This window comes from Balaenoptera musculus, chromosome 13 (genome assembly GCF_009873245.2).
Source record: "Balaenoptera musculus isolate JJ_BM4_2016_0621 chromosome 13, mBalMus1.pri.v3, whole genome shotgun sequence".
NCBI lineage: Eukaryota > Metazoa > Chordata > Mammalia > Artiodactyla > Balaenopteridae > Balaenoptera > Balaenoptera musculus.
Genome location: NC_045797.1, coordinates 50,026,563 through 50,048,017, shown reverse-complemented (window position 1 = coordinate 50,048,017; position 21,455 = coordinate 50,026,563). Strand labels below are relative to the sequence as shown.

The following is a 21,455-nucleotide window of genomic DNA, read 5'->3' as shown; positions in this document are numbered from 1 at the left end:
TCCCTTTCTCTTCTTTGTTCGCACAGCTCCTGGGGTTCAGCTTTGGAATTGGCCCCGCCTCTGCATTTGGGTTGCCTGAGGGCATCTGTTCTTCCCTCAGACAGGACGGGGTTAAAATACCAGCTGATTAGGGGGCTCTGGCTCACTCAGGCCGGGGGGAGGGAGGGGTACAGAATGCAGGGCAAGCCTGCGGTGGCAGAAGCCTGTGTAACATTACAACAGCCTGAGACACGCTGTGTGTTCTCTTGGGGCAGTTGTCCCTGGATCACGGGACCCTGGCAGTGGCGGGCTGCACAGGTTCCTGGGAGGGGAGGAGTGGGTAGTGACCTGTGCTCGCACACAGGCTTCTTGGTGGCTGCAGCAGCAGCCTTAGCGTTTCATTCCCGTCTCTGGTGTCCGCACTGATAGCCGCTGCTTGCATCCATCTCTAGAGCTCGATTAGGTGGTGCTCTGAATCCCCTCTCCTCGCACACCCCAAAACAATGGTCTCTTGCCTCTTGTGCAGTTCCAGACTTTTTCCCGGACTCCCTCCTGGCTAGCTGTGGCACACCAGCTCCCTTCAGGCTGTGTTCATGCAGCCAACCCCAGTCCTCTCCCTGGGATCTGACCTCTGAAGCCAGAGCCTCAGCTCCCAGCCCCCACCCGCCCCGGCGAGTGAGCAGACAAGCGTCTCAGGCTGGTGAGTGCTGGTCGGCATCAATCCTCTGTGCGGGAATCTCTCTGCTTTGCCCTCTGCACCCCTGTTGCTGCGCTCTCCTCTGTGGCTCCGAAGCTTCCCCCCCGCCACCCTCCGTCTCCACTAGTGAAAGGGCTTCCTAGTGTGTGGAAACTTTTCCTCCTTCACAGCTCCCTCCCAGAGGTGCAGGTCCTGTCCCTATTCTTTTGTCTTTGTTTTTCCTTTTTTCTTTTGCCCTACCCAGGTACGTGGGGAGTTTCTTGCCTTTTGGGAAGTCTGAGGTCTTCTGCCAGTGTTCAGTAGGTGTTCTGTAGGAGTTGTTCCACATGTAGATGTATTTCTGATGTATTTGTGGGGAGGAAGGTGATCTCCACGTCTTACTCCTCCACCATCTTGAAGGCCTCCCATCAAAAGCTTTTTCTGCATCTATTGAGATGATCATATGGTTTTTATTCTTCAGTTTGTTAATATGGTGTATCACATTGATTGATTTGCGTATATTGAAGAATCCTTGCATCCCTGGGATAAATCCCACTTGATCATGGTGTATGATAGTTTTAATGTGTTGTTGGGTTCTGTTTGCTAGTATTTTGTTGAGGATTTTTGCATCTATATTCATCAGTGACATTGGTCTGTAATTTTCTTTTTTTGTAGAATTGGTCTGTAATTTTCGTTTTTTCTTTTTTTTTTGTAGTATCTTTGTCTGGTTTTGGTATCAGGGTGATGGTGGCCTCATAGAATGAGTTTTGGAGTGTTCCTTCCTTTGCAATTTTTTGGAAGAGTTTGAGAAGGATGGGTGTTAGCTCTTCTCTAAATGTTTGATAAAATTCACCTGTGAAGCCATCTGGTCGTGGACTTTTGTTTGTTGGAAGATTTTTACTCACACTTTCAATTTCATTACTTGTGATTGGTCTGTTCATATTTTCTATTTCTTCCTGGTTCAGTCTTGGAAGGCTTTACCTTTCTAAGAATTTGTCTATTTCTTCACATTGTCCATTTGATTGGCATAGAGTTGCTTGTAGTAGTCTCTTAGGATGCTTTGTATTTCTGCGGTGTCTGTTGTAACTTCTCCTTTTTCATTTCTAATTTTATTGATTTGAATCCTCTCCCTCTTTTTCTTGATGAGACTGGCTAAAGGTTTATCAACTTTGTTTATCTACTCAAAGAACCAGCTTTTAGTTTTATTGATCTTTGCTACTGTTTTCTTTGTTTCTATTTCATTTATTTCTGCTCTGATCTTTATGATTTCTTTCCTTCTACTAACTTTGGGTTTTGTTTGTTCTTCTTTCTCTAGTTCCTTTAGGTGTAAGGTTAGATTGTTTATTTGAGATTTTTCTTGTGTCTTGAGGTAGGATTTATTGCTATAAACTTCCCTCTTAGAACTGCTTTTGCTGCATCCCATAGGTTTTAGATCATTGTGTTTTCGTTGTCATTTGTCTCTAGGTATTTATTGATTTCCTCTTTGATTTCTTCAGTGATCTCTTGGTTATTTAGTAACGTATTGTTTAGCCTCTATGTGTTTGTGTTTTTTTACGTTTTTTTCCCTGTAATTGATTTCTAATCTCATAGCGTTGTGGTCGGAAAAGATGCTTGATATGATTTCAATTTTCTTAAATTTACTGAGGCTTGATTTGTGACCCAAGATGTGATCTATCCTGGAGAATGTTCCTTGTGCACTTGAGAAGAAAGTGTAATCTACTGTTTTCGGATGGAATGTCCTATAAATATCAATTAAATCTATCTGGTCTACTGTGTCTTTTAAAGCTTGTGTTTCCTTATTAATTTTCTGTCTGGATGATCTGTCCATTGGTTTAAGTGAGGTGTTAAAATCCCCCACTATTATTATAAAAGATTTCCTCTTTTATAGCTGTTAACATTTGCCTCATGTATTGAGGTGCTCCTGTGTTTGGTACATATATATTTATAATTGTTATATCTTCTTGGATTGATCCCTTGATCATTATGTAGTGTTCTTCCTTGTCTCTTGTAACATTCTTTATTTTAAAGTCTATTTCATCTGACATGAGTATTGCTATTCCACCTTTCTTTTGATTTTCATTTGCATGGAAAATCTTTTTACATCCCCTCACTTTCAGTCTGTATGTGTCCCTAGGTTTGAAGTGAGCCTCTTGTAGACAGCATATATATGGGTCTTGTTTTTGTATCCCTTCAGCGAGACTGTGTCTTTTGGTTGGAGAATTTACTCCATTCACATTTACAGTAATTATCGACATGTATGTTCCTATTACCATTGTCTTAATGGTTTTGGATTTGTTTTTGTAGGTCCTTTTCTTCTCTTGTGTTTCCCACTTAGAGAAGTTCCTTTAGCATTTGCTGTAGAGCTGGTTTGGTGGTGCTGAATTCTCTTAGCTTTTGCTTGTCTGTAAAACTTTTGATTTCTCCATCAAGTCTGAATGAGATCCTTGCTGGGTAGAGTAATCTTGGTTGTAAGTTCTTCCCTTTCATCACTTTGAATATATTGTGCCACTCCATTCTGGCTTGTACAGTTTCTGCTGAGAAATCAGCTGTTAACCTTTTGGGAGTTTCCTTTTATGTTATTTGTCAGTTTTCCCTTGTTGCTTTTAATAATTTTTCTTTGTCTTTAGTTTTTGTCACTTTGATTACTGTCTGTCTCAGCATGTTTCTCCTTGGGTTTATCCTGCCTGGAATTGTCTGCGCTTCCTGGACTTGGGTGACTATTTCCTTTCTCATGTTAGGGAAGTTTTTGACTATAATCTCTTCAAATATTTTCTTGGGTCCTTTCTCTCTCTCTTCACCTTCTGGGACCCCCTATAATGTGAATGTTGGTACGTTTACTGTTGTCCCAGAGGTCTCTTAGGCTGTCTTCATTTCTTTTCATTGTTTTTTCTTTATTCTGTTCCACAGCAGTGAATTCCACCATTCTGTCTTCCAGGTCACTTATCTGTTCTTTTGCCTCAGTTATTCTGCTAGTGATTGCTTCTAGTGTATTTTTCATTTCAGTTATTGTATTGTTCATCTCTGTTTGTTTGTTCTTTAATTCTTCTAGATGTTTGTTCTTTAATTCTTCTAGGTCTTTGTTAAACATTTCTTGCATCTTCTTGATCTTTGCCTCCATTCTTTTTCTGAGGTCCTGGATCATCTTCACTATCATTATTCTGAATTCTTTTTCTGGAAGGTTGCCTATCTCCACTTCATTTAATTGCTTTTCTGGGGTTTTATCTTGTTCCTTCATTTGGTACATAGCCCTCTGCCTTTTCATTTTGTCTGTCTTTCTGTGAATGTGGTTTTTGTTCCACAGGCTGCAGGATTGTGGTATTCTTGCTTCTGCTGTCTGCCCTCTCTGTCTTAAGATATTTTCTAATTTCCTTTTTGGTTTCTTCTTTGACCCATTGGTTGTTGAAGAGTGTATTGCTTAATTTCCACATGCTTGTGAATTTTCCAGTTTTTTTCTGCTCTTGATTTCCAGTTTCATTCTATTGTAGTTGGAAAAGATGCTTGATATGATTTCAGTCTTCTTAAATTTTTGATACTTTTTTTGTAAACTAACATGTGATTTATCCTGAAGAATGTTATGCATGTGCTTGAGAAGAATGTATTCTGATGCTGTTGTGTGGAATATTTTGTATATGTCTGGTAGGTTCATTTGATCTATAGTGTTGTTCAAGTCCTCTGTTTCCTTATTGATCTTCTATCTGGATGTCCTATCCATTATTGAAATTGGGGTATTGAAATCTCCTACTAGTATTGTGTTGCTATCTTTTTCTCCCTTCAGTTTTTTAATGTTTGCTTCATATATTTGGGTGCTCTGATACTCATAATTGTTATATCTTGTTGATGAGTTGACCCTTTTTTCATTATATAATGCCCTTTTTTGTCTCTTGTGACAGTTTTTGACTTAAAGTCTATTTTGTCCTGTATTAGCATGGCTACCCCTGCTCTCTTTTGGTTTCTATTTGTATAGAATATCTTTTTCCATCTTTTCACATTCAGTCTATGTGTGTCCTTAAATCTAAAATGGGTCTCTTATAAACAGCATACGGTTAGATCTTGTTTTTGTAATCCATTCAGCCATCAAAAGTGTTACAGTTTTTAAGCATTTCTTTAAACTCAGTTAATTTATAAATCTGGATACTTTTAAATCCAAGTGTTTCTCAGAACAAATGGCCTCTAGTAACTTGAATTTTTCCCCCTCATTTTATATTCTTATTTTCTCTTTCTCCTTTAACAGAGACAACATATCTGATTCATTGGCAAGACCACAATCTGATCCCAAAGATGTGCTCCACAAACCCAGGCAATTGGGTCACATTTGATGATGACCCTGCTTTTCAGTCTTCTCAAAAGTCAAAGAATTTCCCTCTGGAGAATCAAGGCATTTGTAGGCCAAATGGACTTAAACTGAACCTTTCTGGTACTAAGGAATTTCCCAGTGGATATTCCTCCACCAGCAGTACCCCTCTCTCCTCTCCAATCATAGACTTTTATTTCAGTCCAGGACCTCCAAGTAACTCTCCTCTTTCTACACCTACCAAAGACTTCCCAGGTTTTCCTGGCATCCCCAAAGCAGGGACTCATGTGCTTTATCCTATTCCAGAATCAGCTTCAAACAGTCCACTTATACCTGGAGCAGGATCTTCCTTATTGCCTACTAAACCAACCTGTTTATCCCATGCTTCCTTACTCAGTGACCACTCATGTATACATCCAGCTCCCAAAGTGGGTCTTCCAGATGAAATGAGCCCTCACCAGGCTGAAAGCCTAGGGTTCCAAAGTGATACTCCCCAGTTTCAGTATTTTCAGGAGGACTGTGCCTTTTCAAGTCCATTTTGGAAAGATGAAGGCAGTGCTTCCCAGCTCACCTTTGACCCTCCAGGAAGCAGAAAGATGGTCCCATCAAGAGACAAAGAGATGCCTATTGATCAAAAAGGCTTAAATCAATGTTCACTCAACTACATCTGTGAGAAACTTGAACATCTCCAATCAGCTGAGAACCAAGAATCATTTGGAAATTTGTCTACGCAGTATCTGTATGCTGAAGATGCTGCCTCTTCCTTTGTCCCCCACATGCTCTTCAGGAGTCAGCCAAAAGCCGGATGGTCCTTCATGTTGAGAATTCCTGAGAAGAAGAACATGATGTCTTCCCGTCAGTGGGGGCCAATTTTTCTAAAAGTCTTACCTGGAGGAATTTTGCAAATGTATTATGAGAAGGGGTTAGAAAAACCATTTAAAGAGTTACAGCTCAATCCATACTGCAGGCTTTCTGAACCCAAAGTTGAGAACTTTAGTGTGACAGGAAAAATCCATACTGTGAAGATTGAACATGTGTCTTACACAGAAAAAAGGAAATACCATTCTAAGACAGAAGTGGTTCACGAACCAGACATAGAACAAATGCTGAAGTTGGGATCCACAGAGTACCATGACTTCCTTGACTTTCTGACCAGTGTGGAGGAGGAGCTGATGAAGCTGCCAGCTGTTTCAAAACCAAAGAAGAGCTATGAGGAACAAGAAATTTTCCTTGAAATTGTGGACAACTTTTGGGGTAAAATCACTAAAGAAGAAGGAAAATTGGTTGAAAGTGCTGTGATAACTCAAATCTGTTGCCTCTGCTTTGTGAATGGGAACACAGAATGCTTTTTAACCTTGAATGACCTTGAGCTGCAGAAACGAAATGAATGCTATTTTGAAAAAGACCCAGAAAAGAAGGGGATTGATATTCTTGACTATCATTTTCATAAGTGTGTGAAAGCACAAGAATTTGAGCAATCAAGAATCATTAAGTTTGTACCCCTGGATGCCTGCCGGTTTGAGCTGATGCGTTTCAAGACCTTGTATAGCGGGGAAGATCTTCCCTTTTCCCTGAAGTCTGTAGTGGTTGTCCAGGGGGCGTATGTGGAGCTTCAGGCCTTTGTCAACATGGCCCCGTTGGTCCAGAGACCATCCTTGAGGTCCTGTGACAACATAATGATACACTTTCCTGTTCCATCGCAGTGGATCAAGGCCCTCTGGACCATGAACCTCCAGAGGCAGAAGTCCCTGAAAGCCAAAATGAACCGCCGGGCGTGTCTGGGGAGTTTACATGAACCTGAATCTGAACCTGTCATACAGGTCACTGTGGGGTCAGCAAAATATGAGAGTGCCTACCGGGCCGTCGTATGGAAGATAGACCGGCTTCCTGATAAAAATTCAAGTAAATATTCAACACGCCAAGCTGATTTTCATGTGAAGTCACTTAAATGTTTTCACCCTCCTCCTTGGGTTGAAACCAGGCTGAGGCAGATGGGGTAACGTCAGTCAGCTGAGGCCATGCTTACATCGCTGGGTGGGAGATGGAACATTTAGTCAAACAGCTGGTTTATTGTGTTCCCTTATGCCTATTTCTACCAGATAAGTTTAGCCTAAAATTTTTTTAAGATATCATAAGAAATACCATCTGAGGCTAGGATTTTATTATGGATGGCGGTACCAAGGGAAAATTTCTAGTTGGACCTCTTGACATCAACCGTCAGCCTCAAATATTAAAATTATTGTTCATATAGCTTAGATTCCCTAACTGACCTTTTAAGATCTGTCATCCTTGAATATACCTGAACTTTTTTGTATTCTCAGCCAGTACCACTTCCTCCTTAGGTTTTGTTCCGTGCTTCTTGAAATAAGACTACCTTTCATTTTTACCCAAGTTAATTTCTTTTGCTGAATTGACCAATTTGACCATCTTGACAAGTTGTTTTAATTTTAATTAAGCATTAAAATTCGGTTACTTTTTTTTATTTTGCAAAGCAAACAATGAATCTAGAAGTTTAGAACTTTGAAGAGACAGCCCTAGCACTGCATTTATTTTAAAGTAGTAAGTTAGTAGTGGGTGTAACATAATAAAGCAAAAAAGCAAAATTTGAAATTAGGGCTGCTGCCTGTTTTAGTTCAGTTATTTCTGGCAGAACACTGGGCTATGGAGCTAAGTTGGGGGCAGATTTGGGGCATCTGAGTTGATGCATTCATCATTTAGGCAAACCTTTATTGAGCACTTACTGTATTCCAAGTGCCACATCAGGTGCTGGGGCTAAAGAGAAGTAAGATTGATCCCTGTTTCCAAATAGCTCACAGCTGGTCTAATCCTTCAGGAGAATTTAATTACATCCTAGGGCCCTCCATGCTGTGGACTGCAGAGGAAGCATTTTTATTCAGGGTGGACCTACAGCAGTGTTTCTCAAAACTGGCCGTCAGAATAGCCTGAGAGCTTTTAAATAACCTTGATGTTCAAGCTCTACTCTATGCCAATTAAATCAGAATCTCTGGGGGAGGGCCCCAGGCACCCATATGTTTTGAGAGCTCCCCAGGTGAACCTAATGTATGACCCAGGTTGAGGGAAACTGCTCTGCAGGTCTCGTGATGTTTTGGGGCAGGAAGAGCTAGCCCCAGACTACAGTGGACCTAAGGGGCAGCATGTCACCTTGTCTGTGCCCTGCAATTTTCTGGCTTAACATCTGTCGACTGATTGTATCTTGAGCTACAGACAGGGCCCAGCAGGTGAGAGACACAGCTGGCAGCTGAGGAGTCCTAGGCCCCTGTGCTGAAGGGAAGCCCCCATTCAGTAGCCTTTCCTGACACTCCCTGCTTTTCTCCATTCATGCCAAATTCCCCTCCACAGTGTTCTCCTGACTCACGGTAGTTGGTGGTTACTTTCTAGTTCCAAGGAACAGCCAGAAGAGCCCAGGCCCAGGGCGGGGAGAGGCAGTGATAGGATAGCGTGGTCACAGGCGTGACCTCTGACGGCACCTCCTGGTCAACTCCAGCATGATGGGAATATCTTCCAGGATATCATCCACAGCGGTAATGCTTCCTGCCTTCTTGATAACGTTGCTGGAGGAGCAAGTTCAAACCATTCTCAGATTATCTCCCCCCAGGGAAACAGATTTTGAGGTTTTGAGTGTGTGGTTCCAAGGGATCTATTCTCAAAGTTATTTGTGCTACTTTTAGGTGAGAGACGTTATAAAAATCAGAATATCGTTGCCTTTTATTTTGCTGAACACAAAGGGAAAGGGGGAGGCAGGCTGGAACGCGAACTGTAACCTCCTTGGTCCCCAGATGTCCTCTGAGGTCTGGGTGATAACCTGACTCCTGTTGTTCTGGGCCCAGAACAAAAGGTCAGGTGCACCTTTTGCATGGATTTGCAGCAATGCTTATGCCTCTGAGAGAGGAGCACAGAGGGCTCAGCCTGCTGGCTTGTCCAGCTGGGGTCAGAGGGCCAGGGGGACAGGTTTGCAAGGAGCCCACTCCAGCTGCTCTACCTCGGAGCAGGCACTCCAGCTAGACCCTCCGGGGCAACCACACTTTTTTTTTTAATTTTCAAACTGAGAACCCATACCAATCCTTCTTTTCTAATTTTGGAAGAACAACATACAAAGCTTCTTGTGAAAATGATCCTGTTCATAACAGTGCATTTTCTCAGAATTAATGGTAGAGTTAATTGATTCAGTCAACAAGAATTTAGTAAGAGGGCTCACTCATTCACACGTCCATTCCACAAACACCCACTGAATTTCCTCTAGGTACAGGCTCCTTGCTGGGTGCTTGGGGGATACAGATGCAAACATGATCCCTGCTGTCTGGAAACATAAGTCTAGTAGGCGAGGCAGACGCGGAAACAACTATCCAAATGAGCTGTGGAAATCTGCTCTCTCCTATTCTGGAACGTGTACAGACATTATCTAATAGGGGTCCCAGAGAAAGGAGTCCTCAACTGCAGGGGGCAGTAGGGAAGGCTTTGCTGGAGAGGTGATGCTTCAGCTTGGCCTGTGAGAATCAGTGGGACTCCATCAAGGATAGAAACAGCAGAAACACAGGCGTGTCAATGGGGGATCTTACCTGAGTTATGGGACCGAGGGGATAGTTGGAGAAGAAACCAGCCTGCCAAGAGGGTCGTGAGCCATGCTGTGGGGTGTGGAGTTTGTCAGCAGGGCCTCCGGAATGTTTTCAGGCATGACTGTGACGGAATCCTACCTTGTTTTAGAAAGTCAGGCGTACGGTTGCAGAGGAAAGATTCAGGAGTAGATTATAGTACAGGGAGGCTGGTAGGAGGGGAGAGAGGCTGAGCAAGGTGGAGGGCAGTGGGAGCACTGAGACAGAGGTGAGCGGTGGGTGAGCGAATTCAGAAGAGGTGACCCCGAGACAGTGACAGATGGTCTATGGGCCTGGGGGAAAGGGAGGGGCTGGGAGCAGGTCCGGGTGGGCGATGGTGCCATTAGCTGAGATAGCCTGTCCTCACTCCTTTTAAAATCTGTTTCCCAGTCCTGGCTGCATGTTAGAGTCATTAAAATCGTTAGAGCTTTAATATTTAAAATACCCATATTTAGGCCTCATCCCTACCAATCAGACTCCGGGGGTGAGGCCCAGCTATTGGTGCTTGTAAGAGGCTCTCCCATGCAGCTGGCCTCGTACCTCTCCTGGGAGGCCTGTCATGGCCTCCTAGGCATCATTCCTCCCTGCTCCGTGTATCCCTGTGTCTTCTAGAGCCCTGTTATTGCCCTCCCATCCATATTTACCAACAGTTGAGCTCACTGAGAACAATTCGAAGAGTGTGCATTCCCAGAGAGGCTGGCTGGACTTGGTCTTGGCCTCTGGGAGTTCTTGTGGAAGACTGTCATAGCACCAGGCTCACACAGAATGACATTTTACAAGCATTCCAGACAATTACATGGTGAGAATTCACTGACCAAATTCTTTGGGATCAAAGCTGCTTTGTTCAAATCAGGTCTGTGCACCAAGAGGAGGCCCGGGAAAAGGCAGTGAGGCTGTGTCTGGAGTCGGGGGTGGGCAGGGGGAAGCTCTGAGCCAGGCTGGGGCCCAGACACTTCTGGGATCACGTGGCCCCGTCACCAAGGCTTCTCCACGATAGGGGTGGGGGGAGGATAATGCAGAGTAAGAGGCTGCCTGGCATTTTGCTTCTTGAGAAAAAGCATAGAAAGAGTAAGGTTGGGGCAGAGCGGAAATCTTTATCCTAAGGCAGTGCTTCTCAAACTTTTGTGTGCATATGAATCACCTTGTTAAAATATGGACTCTGAATCAGCAGGTGGGGCTCCCCCGTACTGTGTCACCCACACGTGCTCCGGTGATGGCAGCTCGGCTGGCCACGGACCTCACGTAGAGGAGCAAGGACTTAGAGTATCTTGATGTTTCTATATGATTTTAAAATCACTTGGGTATTTAGAGAACAGAGGATTTTAAAAGAGGGTCTTTAACACGTTACCCTTTCAAGCTAGTTTCTGAAAAACCCGTTAGATAAAAAATTTTTTTAAAAAAGGAAACTAAAAAAAATATGAAGTATATGTACTAATTAAAAAAAATATTTTATGCCCCTTTCCTGGGGATTTGTTAGATCGGAATTGAATTTTCCTATTGGTGAAATAACTTATATGTGATTTCAGGGGAGGTGGGAAGGGATGCTGGCTCCTTAAATGTCTCTTCTACCAGCACGTCAATGCTTAATATTCCTTTAAGAGTGGGTGAGCCTTTCGTTTTACAAGAAAGGTTGGCCCCAGGTAGTTCATTCAGGCTAAGGTGTGAATGACAGCAGAGGACAGTTTCTTGTGCACAGATTTTGCTGGGGGTGGGAAAGAGGAGGAGGAGGAGGGGAGGGAGGAGGAGGAAGATGAGGAGGGGGGAGGAGGAAGAAGAGAAGGTGGTGGAAAAGGAAGGGGAGGGAGAGAGGAAAAGGGAGGAAGGAGAGGGAGAAGAGAATGAGGACGTTTGAAAACACCGATTAGCCATAGAGGGTACATATGGTAGCGTAGAATTAGAAAGAGAAGTGAGCATGGTGGAGGGTCAATTAACAAATGTATCTATCTCCACTTTCCCAATTTTACCAGTTTTTAAATATGACGCGCCTTTACTTTTTTCTTTGCTCTCTCTTCAGCACACTGGTTCTCTCCTCCTCCACTACTTGTGTCATCCTTCTACCATTCATTCCCTCCAGCTCTCACCAATTCAGTTTCAGATGTGAAATATTTTGGTGCAAGAGGGACCCGGTGTCTACTAGATCTAAATAGATTTCGTGATTTGCATTCCTGGTCCTTAGAAAGTGATGAGGGACTAATTACAGAAGCCCGAGAGTGCCCCCTGGTGGTCAGTACTGAGATAAAGAACATGATTTTCCTCTATCTTTTATTCAGTCACTTGTAAATTCCACAAATATCCTTTGAGCCCCAAATGTGCCAGGCTTGTGCTAAGGACGGACATGATACTTCTCTTCATGGATATCAAAGTCCAAAGGGAGTGTGAGTTATTAAATATTGTAGAGTATTTAGAGTTTTAAAAGCCAGGAAAAATATGCCAGAAAACTTGAAAGGAAAAACGTTCTTCTTTTACCAGTTTTTTAGAAAAGTGGGTACAAAGGTTTTGTTTTTAAACCTATTTTTGGAGTACTAGGTCTGCAGCTTGGGTGATTTTCATTGCAAAAGTTCCAAAACAGTTTTTCTTTAAAATGTGAATATCAATATTCACATCTAATATCAATTAGATCATCTGCAATATCATTTTCAGCTCTAAAAGTATAGAATTCATGGTGCTTTCATTAGCAAAATTATGGTAATTAAATAACAATACTGAATTTATAATTGAATAGCACTGTGCACTTCTATCTATACCACTACAGTATACCATGTCCCTAGAGCTCTTATGTGTGCCAACTAGCTTGTTTAATCCTCACAGCAATCCCATAAGGTTTGTGTTGTTACCATCATCATCACCCCCATTTTCAGATGGGGAGACTGAGGCTCAGAGAGATCAAATAACTTGCCAAGGGTCACCCACCTTTTAAGTAGCAGAGCTGGGATCTGACCCTGGGCCATCTGAGTCCAGTGTTTATGTGCTTAACCACTATGCCATAAAGGACTGAAGAGTGCCTGAATTAAGTTTAAATAAACTTAGGTATCCTGCAGACAGAAGGCCAGAAAGGCTAATGGATTGTGGAATCTCCGCTGGCTTTGTGTGTGTGTGAATAAAGTTATCACTTGCCTGCAGTGATCTGGGTAGCTTAGAGCACCTCTGAGGCTGCTGTTGTCCTCCCCTACAAGTGAGAGGAAACGCTAATGAGCATCTGTTGGTTAATTGATGGATGAGTTCTCAAGTCCTTTTACACCCTTAGAATTCTATTAGTCTCTCTACAAGAAACAGGTTGTAAGGAATGAAAGGCAATTTATCTTTTAAGAATTAAGTGAAATCCTTTAAACTCTTGTTTTTGTGCCTAAAGCTATATTCTGATGGAAATGTTCTTTCTTGAGTCGTGTCAGTGGTGTAGTAATTTAATCTGGCTTTTGAAATTATTGTCATCTCATACATTTAATTTAAGTAAAGATAGCTGCATGGGATATGTAGATGCTGTGGACTAAGGCAACAGAATCATGGAACATTTATAGAGTTACTACAGTGATTACATTGAAAATATTTTTTACTCCATTGTAACACACACACATAAACACACACACACAGTACCTGACCCCTCTTAAAGCTTTTGTGTGTATCTGATATCCCTAGGTCTGGCACAGAGCCTGGCTTGGCATAGAGTAGATGCTCAATATATGGCAAAGTGAAGTGAAAACAGATATTTCATTGAAACATTGAAAGTCAGTATGCCCATATTTACACGGTACATTTGTTCCAGTCAGAGCTTTAAGGAGGGTGAGTGGCAATCAGTGTACTAAAAAATAATCCACTCTACTAAAAAAAGAATACTTGGCCTAGAATATTTTCTGAAATGTAAAAAAATTCATTAAGTTTAACTTTTTAAAAAAATCATAATTCTTTATAATGTGACCTAATTTAGGCTGAAATTTACCTTAAATTATAATCTATCAATAAATAGAGTGGTAAGAAAATGAATAAATTAAGAATTATTGTAAGATCTTATTCAGTCTACTTAAGAGAAAGTTTTCTTTCTCTACAGATCTTATGCACATTATAGCCAAATAATGATGCTTAATATAAATATTACTCACCTTTTAATTTAAAAAACTTAGCATACTTTTATTATTCTGAATTAGAATCACCCAATAGAAGGCACTCACATATGAACTTGATGTAATTCTAAATTTTTCTGATCGCTGTATTGTTGGTCATTGTTTTATTTGAATAATTAAATGAAATATTAAACTTTCTTTTTAAAAAAAGAAACAGCATACTTCTCATTGAAAACATTTTGGGAGTTAACATATATAACTATATAATGATAAAGTTGTACTTTATTTTAAAGCCAGTACTTAAAAAATGCAGGTAGACTTCCCTCCAGTTAGTGCAAAATTGTGAATTTTTATGGTATGTCGTTTAATGGAATTCACACAACCATAGTGCTAATGGAAATGCTTATTAAAGAGAGGGATGCATGCCTCTTATGCTCAAGAGAAATGTTCAGTGGCCATTGAAATACTTTGACTGACCATTTGATTTTTTTCTTCAAGGTCCTGATCAGCCCCATTGTTTGTCATACAAACTAGAACTTGGATCAGACCAAGAAATTCCCTCTGATTGGTATCCATTTGCTACTGTTCAGTTTGGGATTCTTGACACCTGTGCCTCAAGGACAGAGGTCAGGTCTCTGGGGGTGGAGAGTGATGTCCAGCCACAGAAACATGTTCATCAGCGAGCCTGCTACAACATCCAGGTACATCCCGAAGCCCTGGAGTTCAAGTTGGGGCTTCCGAAGCTTTGACCTGATTTGGCTTTAGATATTTGCTTTGCCCTCTTAAGTGACTGTGTGTGTGTATGTGTGTATTTGACCTAGAAAAGAGTGATGGTCACCAGTGAGCCTGGTTCTTCCCCTCAGTTCTAGAGAACATTGGGAGCCTGAGGACACAGTGCTGTGTACTTAACTCAGCTCTCAATGAAAAACAGGGCATTAAAAATAAGTTCACATTTCAGAAGCATATTTATAATAAAGATTTTGTTAGAACAGCATTTCCCAAGATGTGTTCTATGGAACATATGTCCCATATAATGAACCAAGAAAAAAATAAGTTGGGGAACGTCGTACACTAAATTAATGTTGAACAAAGGCTCTGAGAAGTTCTGCAATAAAGAAACTTGTTAAACTTAACTCAGTTTCTCACAACTCATCAATTATGGAATCTTGTCTCCTGTAAAACACCTATCAATATCTTCTGGAATAGTATTCTGTGGAGCACTCTTTGGGAAATACTGAGTTACTCTATCACCACAATTTTAAACGTTCACCATCAGCTCATCTGCATTCTTGCGCCAGATGAATTAAAGAGTGACATACACTTGCACAAGTTTGTTCCTAAACTTGCTTTTCCTTCTCATCTTCAGACTTAGATATAGAGATAACCTCTGCCACACATTTCCAATAGTATCTTTTTTTTTTAATTAATTAATTTATTTTTGGCTGCATTGGGTCTTTGTTGCTGCACACAGGCTTTCTCAAGTTGTGGCGAGCGGGGGCTCCTCTTCATTGCAGTGTGCAGGCTTCTCAATGCGGTGGCTTCTCTTGTTGTGGAGCACGGCCTCTAGGCCCGCAGGCTCAGTAGTTGTGGCTCGCGGGCTCTAGAGTGCAGGCTCAGTAGTTGTGGCGCACGGGCTTAGTTGCTCCGTGGCATGTGGGATCTTTCCCGGACCAGGGCGCGAACCCATGTCCCCTGCATGAGCAGGCAGATTCTTAACCACTGCGCCACAAGGGAAGTCCCCCATAGTATCTTGAAATGGTGTGATTATGTAAGACATCATTAGCACCAACTGGTGGTTCTATAATATAGTAACCAAGTCTGGATTTTTCTTTATTTTGGACTATCTGTTCAGAAGCCTGTATGTTCGGGTCCAGTGATTTTTATTCTATTGGTAAAATGAATGATGAGTGGGTGCTGTTCTGTGCAGCCCCTTCAGGACTGAAGGACTTATTCCCTCGGCAGCTGGGAATTGCCCTGGATGAAGAAGGATGCCATGCTCCAGGTCACGCCCCCTTCCTGGGGCAGCCTGTGTCCAGTAACTGGTGGATCAGGGGTCTAAAGACCCTTTTACCTCAAGTTGGAATAACCCTGCAGGGCCTTGCTAGCTTCAGCCCTCCCTGGGGATGGGCTGAAGCCTTTACTGTGACTGCTTTGCGGCCCGACCTCTCCCTCTTCCTGTTCTGCCCCCTCCTCTCCTCGTCAGGTGTCCACCCCAGCAGCCCTCCCCAGTAAACTTCCTGCACACCAGTCTCCATCTCAGCATCTGCTTCTTGGGGACCCTGACCTGTAACACTAGGCATCTAAGTATTATGTGTGACCGAAATGTGTGTCAGGTGCACATGGAGATGTCATTTATACTGTTTGCTGTTCAGGGGATGTGCCAGTTTCACATAGTTGTAGAGGACCGCTCAAAATTATATACCAAAGTCTCTTTAGCTTTAATAGCACTGGTGGCAGTCAGTTTCAAAATGTTATCTTCCATTTAATAAGTATTTATTGAGCAATTTCAAAGTGCCAGCTGCTGCTGTAGATGCTGGGAACACAAAGGTGAACAAAAGACAACTCCCTGTCCTCATAAAGCCTACCTTCTAGTGGTGGAACAAAAAATAATTAGTAAACAAGCAAATAACGTAATTTTAAGTAGTGACAGATTCTAAGAAGAGAGTAAAAGAGGGTCACAGGATAGAGAGGGATGGAGGGCTTCCTTATCTAGTGTGGTCCTGGAGGGCCTCTGTGAGGAGGTACCGTTTGAGGTGAGATGAAAAAGATGAGGGGCAGGCAGATGGTTTGGCCCAACTGTTTACTGTTGTAAACTAGTTTTAGTTAGAGAGATGATTTTGGGTGTGCTCTAAATCTCAGGTGGGCCAGAGGCTGGATATATGATACTCGGGGGCATCTTTGATCACATGTCTAGCCAGATTTGTAAATGTCTTATCAGTATATGTAGTCTGTATACATTTTATAAAACCTGTGTCTGACTTAGAAGAAAGTTTGTCCTCTTCAAGATGTGACCCTAGAAGGGAAGGATTTGGGAGACTCTGTTGTCCCAAAGGAGAGCAGTGTGCTTCACTTGGGAACGGGCATGACAGGGTAGACGGGCTGTGTTTGTGTCCAGAGGATGTGGTGGCTGCAGTCCTTGCCTCATTTGCAAACGAGGACCGAAGCGATGTTACGCTGTGTTGCATTTGTTAACGCTGCCCCTGTTTTGCTTTTACGTGACAGGTTGAAATAGAAAAGAAGTGGATTAAAATCGATGGAGAAGACCCAGATAAAGCTGGTGACTGCGTAACTCAGTAGGAGTAGCAAGAGACAGTGATGACGACCCACTTTCCAAATACGGAATTCACAGAAACCACGCCAAGTTCTGCTACTGTAGCGTGGAAATGACAGGTCCAGTGGTTACGTTTAGAGAAGTTTAGACCTGCAACCGAACCGTCTGTACGTTATGCTTTTGATATGTTTGTGCCCTGGGGGTGTGATCTAAACTGTGTCTATAATTTTCGTGATGTTTTTGTTTCCTAGTGAAACTCAAAGGCGCTGTTATTGTGACCTGACAGCCACTTGGCCAAAGCATTTTTGATTTTTGATTACTTGGTGGCTGATTGTTTTGCCCTCTGGGTTACCTGGGGTCATGTTTATTATCCGCCAGCCCCTACCTCTTCTTATTGAGCTAGCACTAGTACTAGAGGACGAGGCAATCAAAGGAGACATAAACCAAATTACTTCATTTTCCCTCTTGCTCTTCTCTGAAACGTGGCTAGTTGTAGGATGATGTTGAAACCACAGGCTAACATGGAGATGTGGGACTGTCTCTGACTCTGAATTATTTATCTTCTTGTCCTATTACCACGCTGGTGAGTAACCATCAGCTGTATTTGGTACCTGTCTTTCACCCACGGTATCATTATTTTCAAAATACATTTGTATTCTGGTGTGTGCTGCAAAGAAGCTAGTTCTGTTGATATACATATTTTAGTACAAGTCACTAAGACATATTGCCCTTTGCTTGGAGAGATTCCTTTCAAAATGGAATCCCAGTATTATTGGACACTAGTTAAAATATTTATGTATGTTAAAAATGAATTTTTAAAGTTCATGAATATTGTTTCCCAGAAGTGCAGACTCTAAGAATGTATTTTGATAAAGTATTTTTTTTTTTTTGTAATTAACACAAGCTTCTCTTGAGTAGAAGTCTAAATCATATTACGATTATTTTATGTTAGTTCTGCTATCATGCTATTTATGCTAATTCTGCTTAATTTAGAGTAATTTTCTTTAAAAGATGAGCAAAGTGAAAGACACTAGATTATTTTATCTACGTTTCTAAGAAGTGATATTTCTATTCTTCAAAGTCAGGTAAATGTTTGTTTTTTAATGAAAAGCCAATGGCATTAGCAGTTATAATTCTGTTTATAATTTCCTTTCAGTGTTTACAGTGAAAGGTCAGACTTTTAAATTTAGGAAATCTATATTCTAGGTATTTTTTTAGTCAGAAAAACATGTGGAAAAAATGTGGTATTAATGTACCTTCAATTTATGTTGATCCTTAAATATGATTAGGAGGTATTTTTCTTTATTTACTAGATTTGTTTTGAGTCAAAACTGATATAATAGTGTTCTTCCAAACAACATTATTTGTTGGCCCACAGAGTTTGTCTCATACATTTTATTTAATGTTACATCACATTCATTTTAATCTGTTAAAAATGCAGATTAAAACAAACATTTATGATCTGCATCAATCAGCAGATTTAATGCTTTTCATTATTTTACTGTAAAGGCAAAGAACGCAAAAGTTGACTGTTAAAATGAATTAGTATTGCTCTTTTTAACTTCAGCTGATGTATTGCTCATAATATCATATGCTTGAGACTCACTGTTGATGTACAGGAGGGCAAATCTATGTGCGTGTCATTTAAAAAAAATTCCATCCTGCCTCATCGTCTGGTGTGGCACATTCTGGAGTGACTTCAATCTGCTCAGAACAAATATGGAGGCGGGCCGAACCTGATGCAGCTCCATGATACCAGGGACGGTAGCTGGGTTAATTACTGCTGGTCCTTTCAGATCTGTCTTATGGCATCCTGCCCATAAAGAACTCAGAGTCTGATTCAGATGAACTTGATGAATATTTACACCTCAAAGTAATTTCAGCCCAGGGTTCAATTAATCACCCCTTAGGCTTCACAGGTTGCCCGTATGTGTGGGTACCTCACTGCTGGGGTCATTTATTCACCGGCCCTCCAGCCTTCAGGAACATCTCAAGATTCAGTGCTGGAAATGTAACAAAAGGCTGACTGAAGCCCAAGTGAGTTTCTGCAGCAATGCAAAGGTTGCTGGCAGGAACAGCGGGGTGCTGCAGCATAATTGTTCATTTGCACATCTATTAGGATCCTTAAATATTCATTACTTAACGTTAAATTAACATTCTGTGTCAGGTGGAGAGGCTTTTTAATACAATTCTTCTGACCTCAGAAATGGCAGAAGGTCAAATGTGATCCTGATGCTCTAAGTGAAAAATCAGGTAGGGTCCACTTAGACTTACAAATTAAGAAGTAGAATATCCTTTGCCAGAAAGTAAATGATGATCTTCAAAACAACAACAATAAAAACTCCTGCTTTTAAGGTAGGGAATGGAGGAAGGAAGTGAATGAAGGAGGAACTACTCCTTTCTAGCATTTTAATTTAGGTAATTTAGATCAATGCTTAATGAGTTTGACCCCCTTGGGGGTCGTTTGTTTAATTGACACAATGGCAGACTTCCAAGGAGTTGGCCAGTTTGGGATGAATTGTTCTGCTCTAATTGGTTTGGTCTGGTTGCCTTTCCAGTCAAAGGATCCTATTAACTGCGTAAATGAATTCAGGGCTTGATGGTTACCTGATCAATTTACAGATCTGAATTTAAGGACATTTTCTTTTTTTATGGGGATAGAAATAGTGTATCCATTAAAAAAAGTATGGAAAAAAACCCTTCCTAGCATGAATAAAGGCTGGCATTTTTTGACCTGATTTATATATTAAACAGTTCTAGGGTTTTAGTTTCCTTCATTCTGGGTCTGTGCTTTTGATATAGCCCTTTTTCTCTTATAAATTAGGTCAGAAGGCCTTCCTTAATAATGACTAAGTATTATTATATCTTATTCAAAATATGATTTTATGTCATCAATACAAATATAAAACAGATTGAGCCTTAATAATCATGTAACGAAGTATTCTGTAGATTGCATATTGATTTTTTAAAATTAAAGATGTATTTCAAATGATTCTTGCTGTGCAATGGACTTATATCTTCTTTTGCAAGGTCTGGGGCAATTTTTTTTAAGGTATGAAATCAATTTCAATAACCTTAACCAATTGACTCTGTCAGGCAAATGTATACCTGCTTCACTATTAAGGACTCAGTGTACATGGCGTCTAGGCACATCCTGGAAAAATAACACGATCAAACTACAATTTGTGATGTTAAGGGAAGATTTTTAAAAGAGGATGTAATCATTACTCTCATAAAGAAATGATATGAGTATGTGCCCAAGATCTTACTTAACTCATTAACTAAGGAGGGAACTGGTAAGATGTTACAAGTGGTTCTAAGGAGAATTCAAAGAGCAGAGACACATACAGGAAATAAGGAATTCTGAAAAGAGTTTACAAATAGATGCAAAATGGATCTATCCATAGGCCAATGTCAATAATCAGTTTCCCCTAATTAACTTGCATTTGTATGGACAAAGATCATGTATGTTATTATCAGTTTTCTAAAATTTACAGAGTTGTAAAATAACTCAAAGACAATGAAGGTGTTGATAACCTGGATAAATGAACTATAGTCTTTTGCAATTCTTCCCAACGGGATGAACTTTATCACCAGGAGAATTCTAAGGAACTTGCAAACTTTGGCAACTAGAAATGATGTGCATGTAAAGAAATTTTTTTAAGTTTAGAAAATTATTTGTATGCAATTTTACAGAATCTATTTCAGATAAAGTGTGTGTGTTTTGGGGGGGCATTAAAGATATGAAGATAAATCAGCTCTAATAAAAACCAACCTAACAACCTCTCCACCCGCCCTTTGCATGAGGAAGCTGCCATGTGTTGAAATTCAATTCTTATCTAGCTATATTAAAGTTAAATTTCAAAACTGCATCAGGAAATGAAACTTCATAGAGGCCAGATCACTTGGAACTGTTTTAGCCACTACTGAAATTAACAGGGCTTGATTCTCATTGGGCAGGAACAACAAAAAGATTAAGTAACATAAACCAATCCTATTTATAACAAAATTTCTCAGATTCCATCAATCATTTCTTTCCTGTTTTGTCTCAACTTCACCTAGACTCGCCTGCCCTCTTTGTGTAGACACAAGGTGATTTCACTACATTTTGTTGGGTCTCTTCCAGCCCCTCCCCATTCTCAGCAGCTACTCTACTCCCAGGACCTTTTGTACTGTTACCCAGTGTCCTAACGGACAAGGCTAGGTGTATTTAATTGAACCATGTGAAATTGACAATATTTAACCATTCTTGATGGTAATTTCATGGCGCTCAACCTGATTGCCTGCATATTTCCCCAGTTTATACTGAAACAAAAGATTTTTGCTATAATTGTTAATAAGATCCTGCTTAGACCTGGCATCTAAATACGAATTTGTCAATTTTTAAAGCAAGACAGAATTGCTAGCCAGAGAGCAAATAGTTGAGTTACAAAAACTACCTTAGATAAAAGCTCCAGGTGATTTTATGCCTTAAAATCATGTCCTGTCTGTAAGGAGAACAGATTAGACGAGTTGCCCCATGTTTTAAAAGATTAAAGTTCATTTCTATGAGACTGCCTAGGGAAGAAATACA

At 40.9% G+C, this 21,455-nt stretch overlaps 1 protein-coding gene across 2 annotated transcripts in view; it reads left to right on the top strand.

Annotated features, from left to right (window-relative positions):
- STON1 (stonin 1) overlaps positions 1 to 19,880 on the top strand; it is a 56,359-nt gene extending 36,479 nt beyond the window's left edge. Inside the window, exons 1-4 of one of the 2 annotated variants that reach the window (XM_036873836.1) lie at positions 652 to 679; positions 4,887 to 6,848; positions 14,110 to 14,312; positions 16,834 to 19,880. In XM_036873836.1, the coding sequence (XP_036729731.1) occupies positions 4,934 to 6,848; positions 14,110 to 14,312; positions 16,834 to 16,908 (2,193 nt within the window). In that variant the 5' untranslated portion in view covers positions 652 to 679; positions 4,887 to 4,933 and the 3' untranslated portion in view covers positions 16,909 to 19,880. Of the gene's footprint in view, positions 1 to 651; positions 680 to 4,886; positions 6,849 to 14,109; positions 14,313 to 16,833 lie in introns of those variants that run through there. The other variant, XM_036873835.1, reaches the window with a different exon arrangement.
- The last annotated feature ends 1,575 nt before the right edge of the window (positions 19,881 to 21,455 follow it).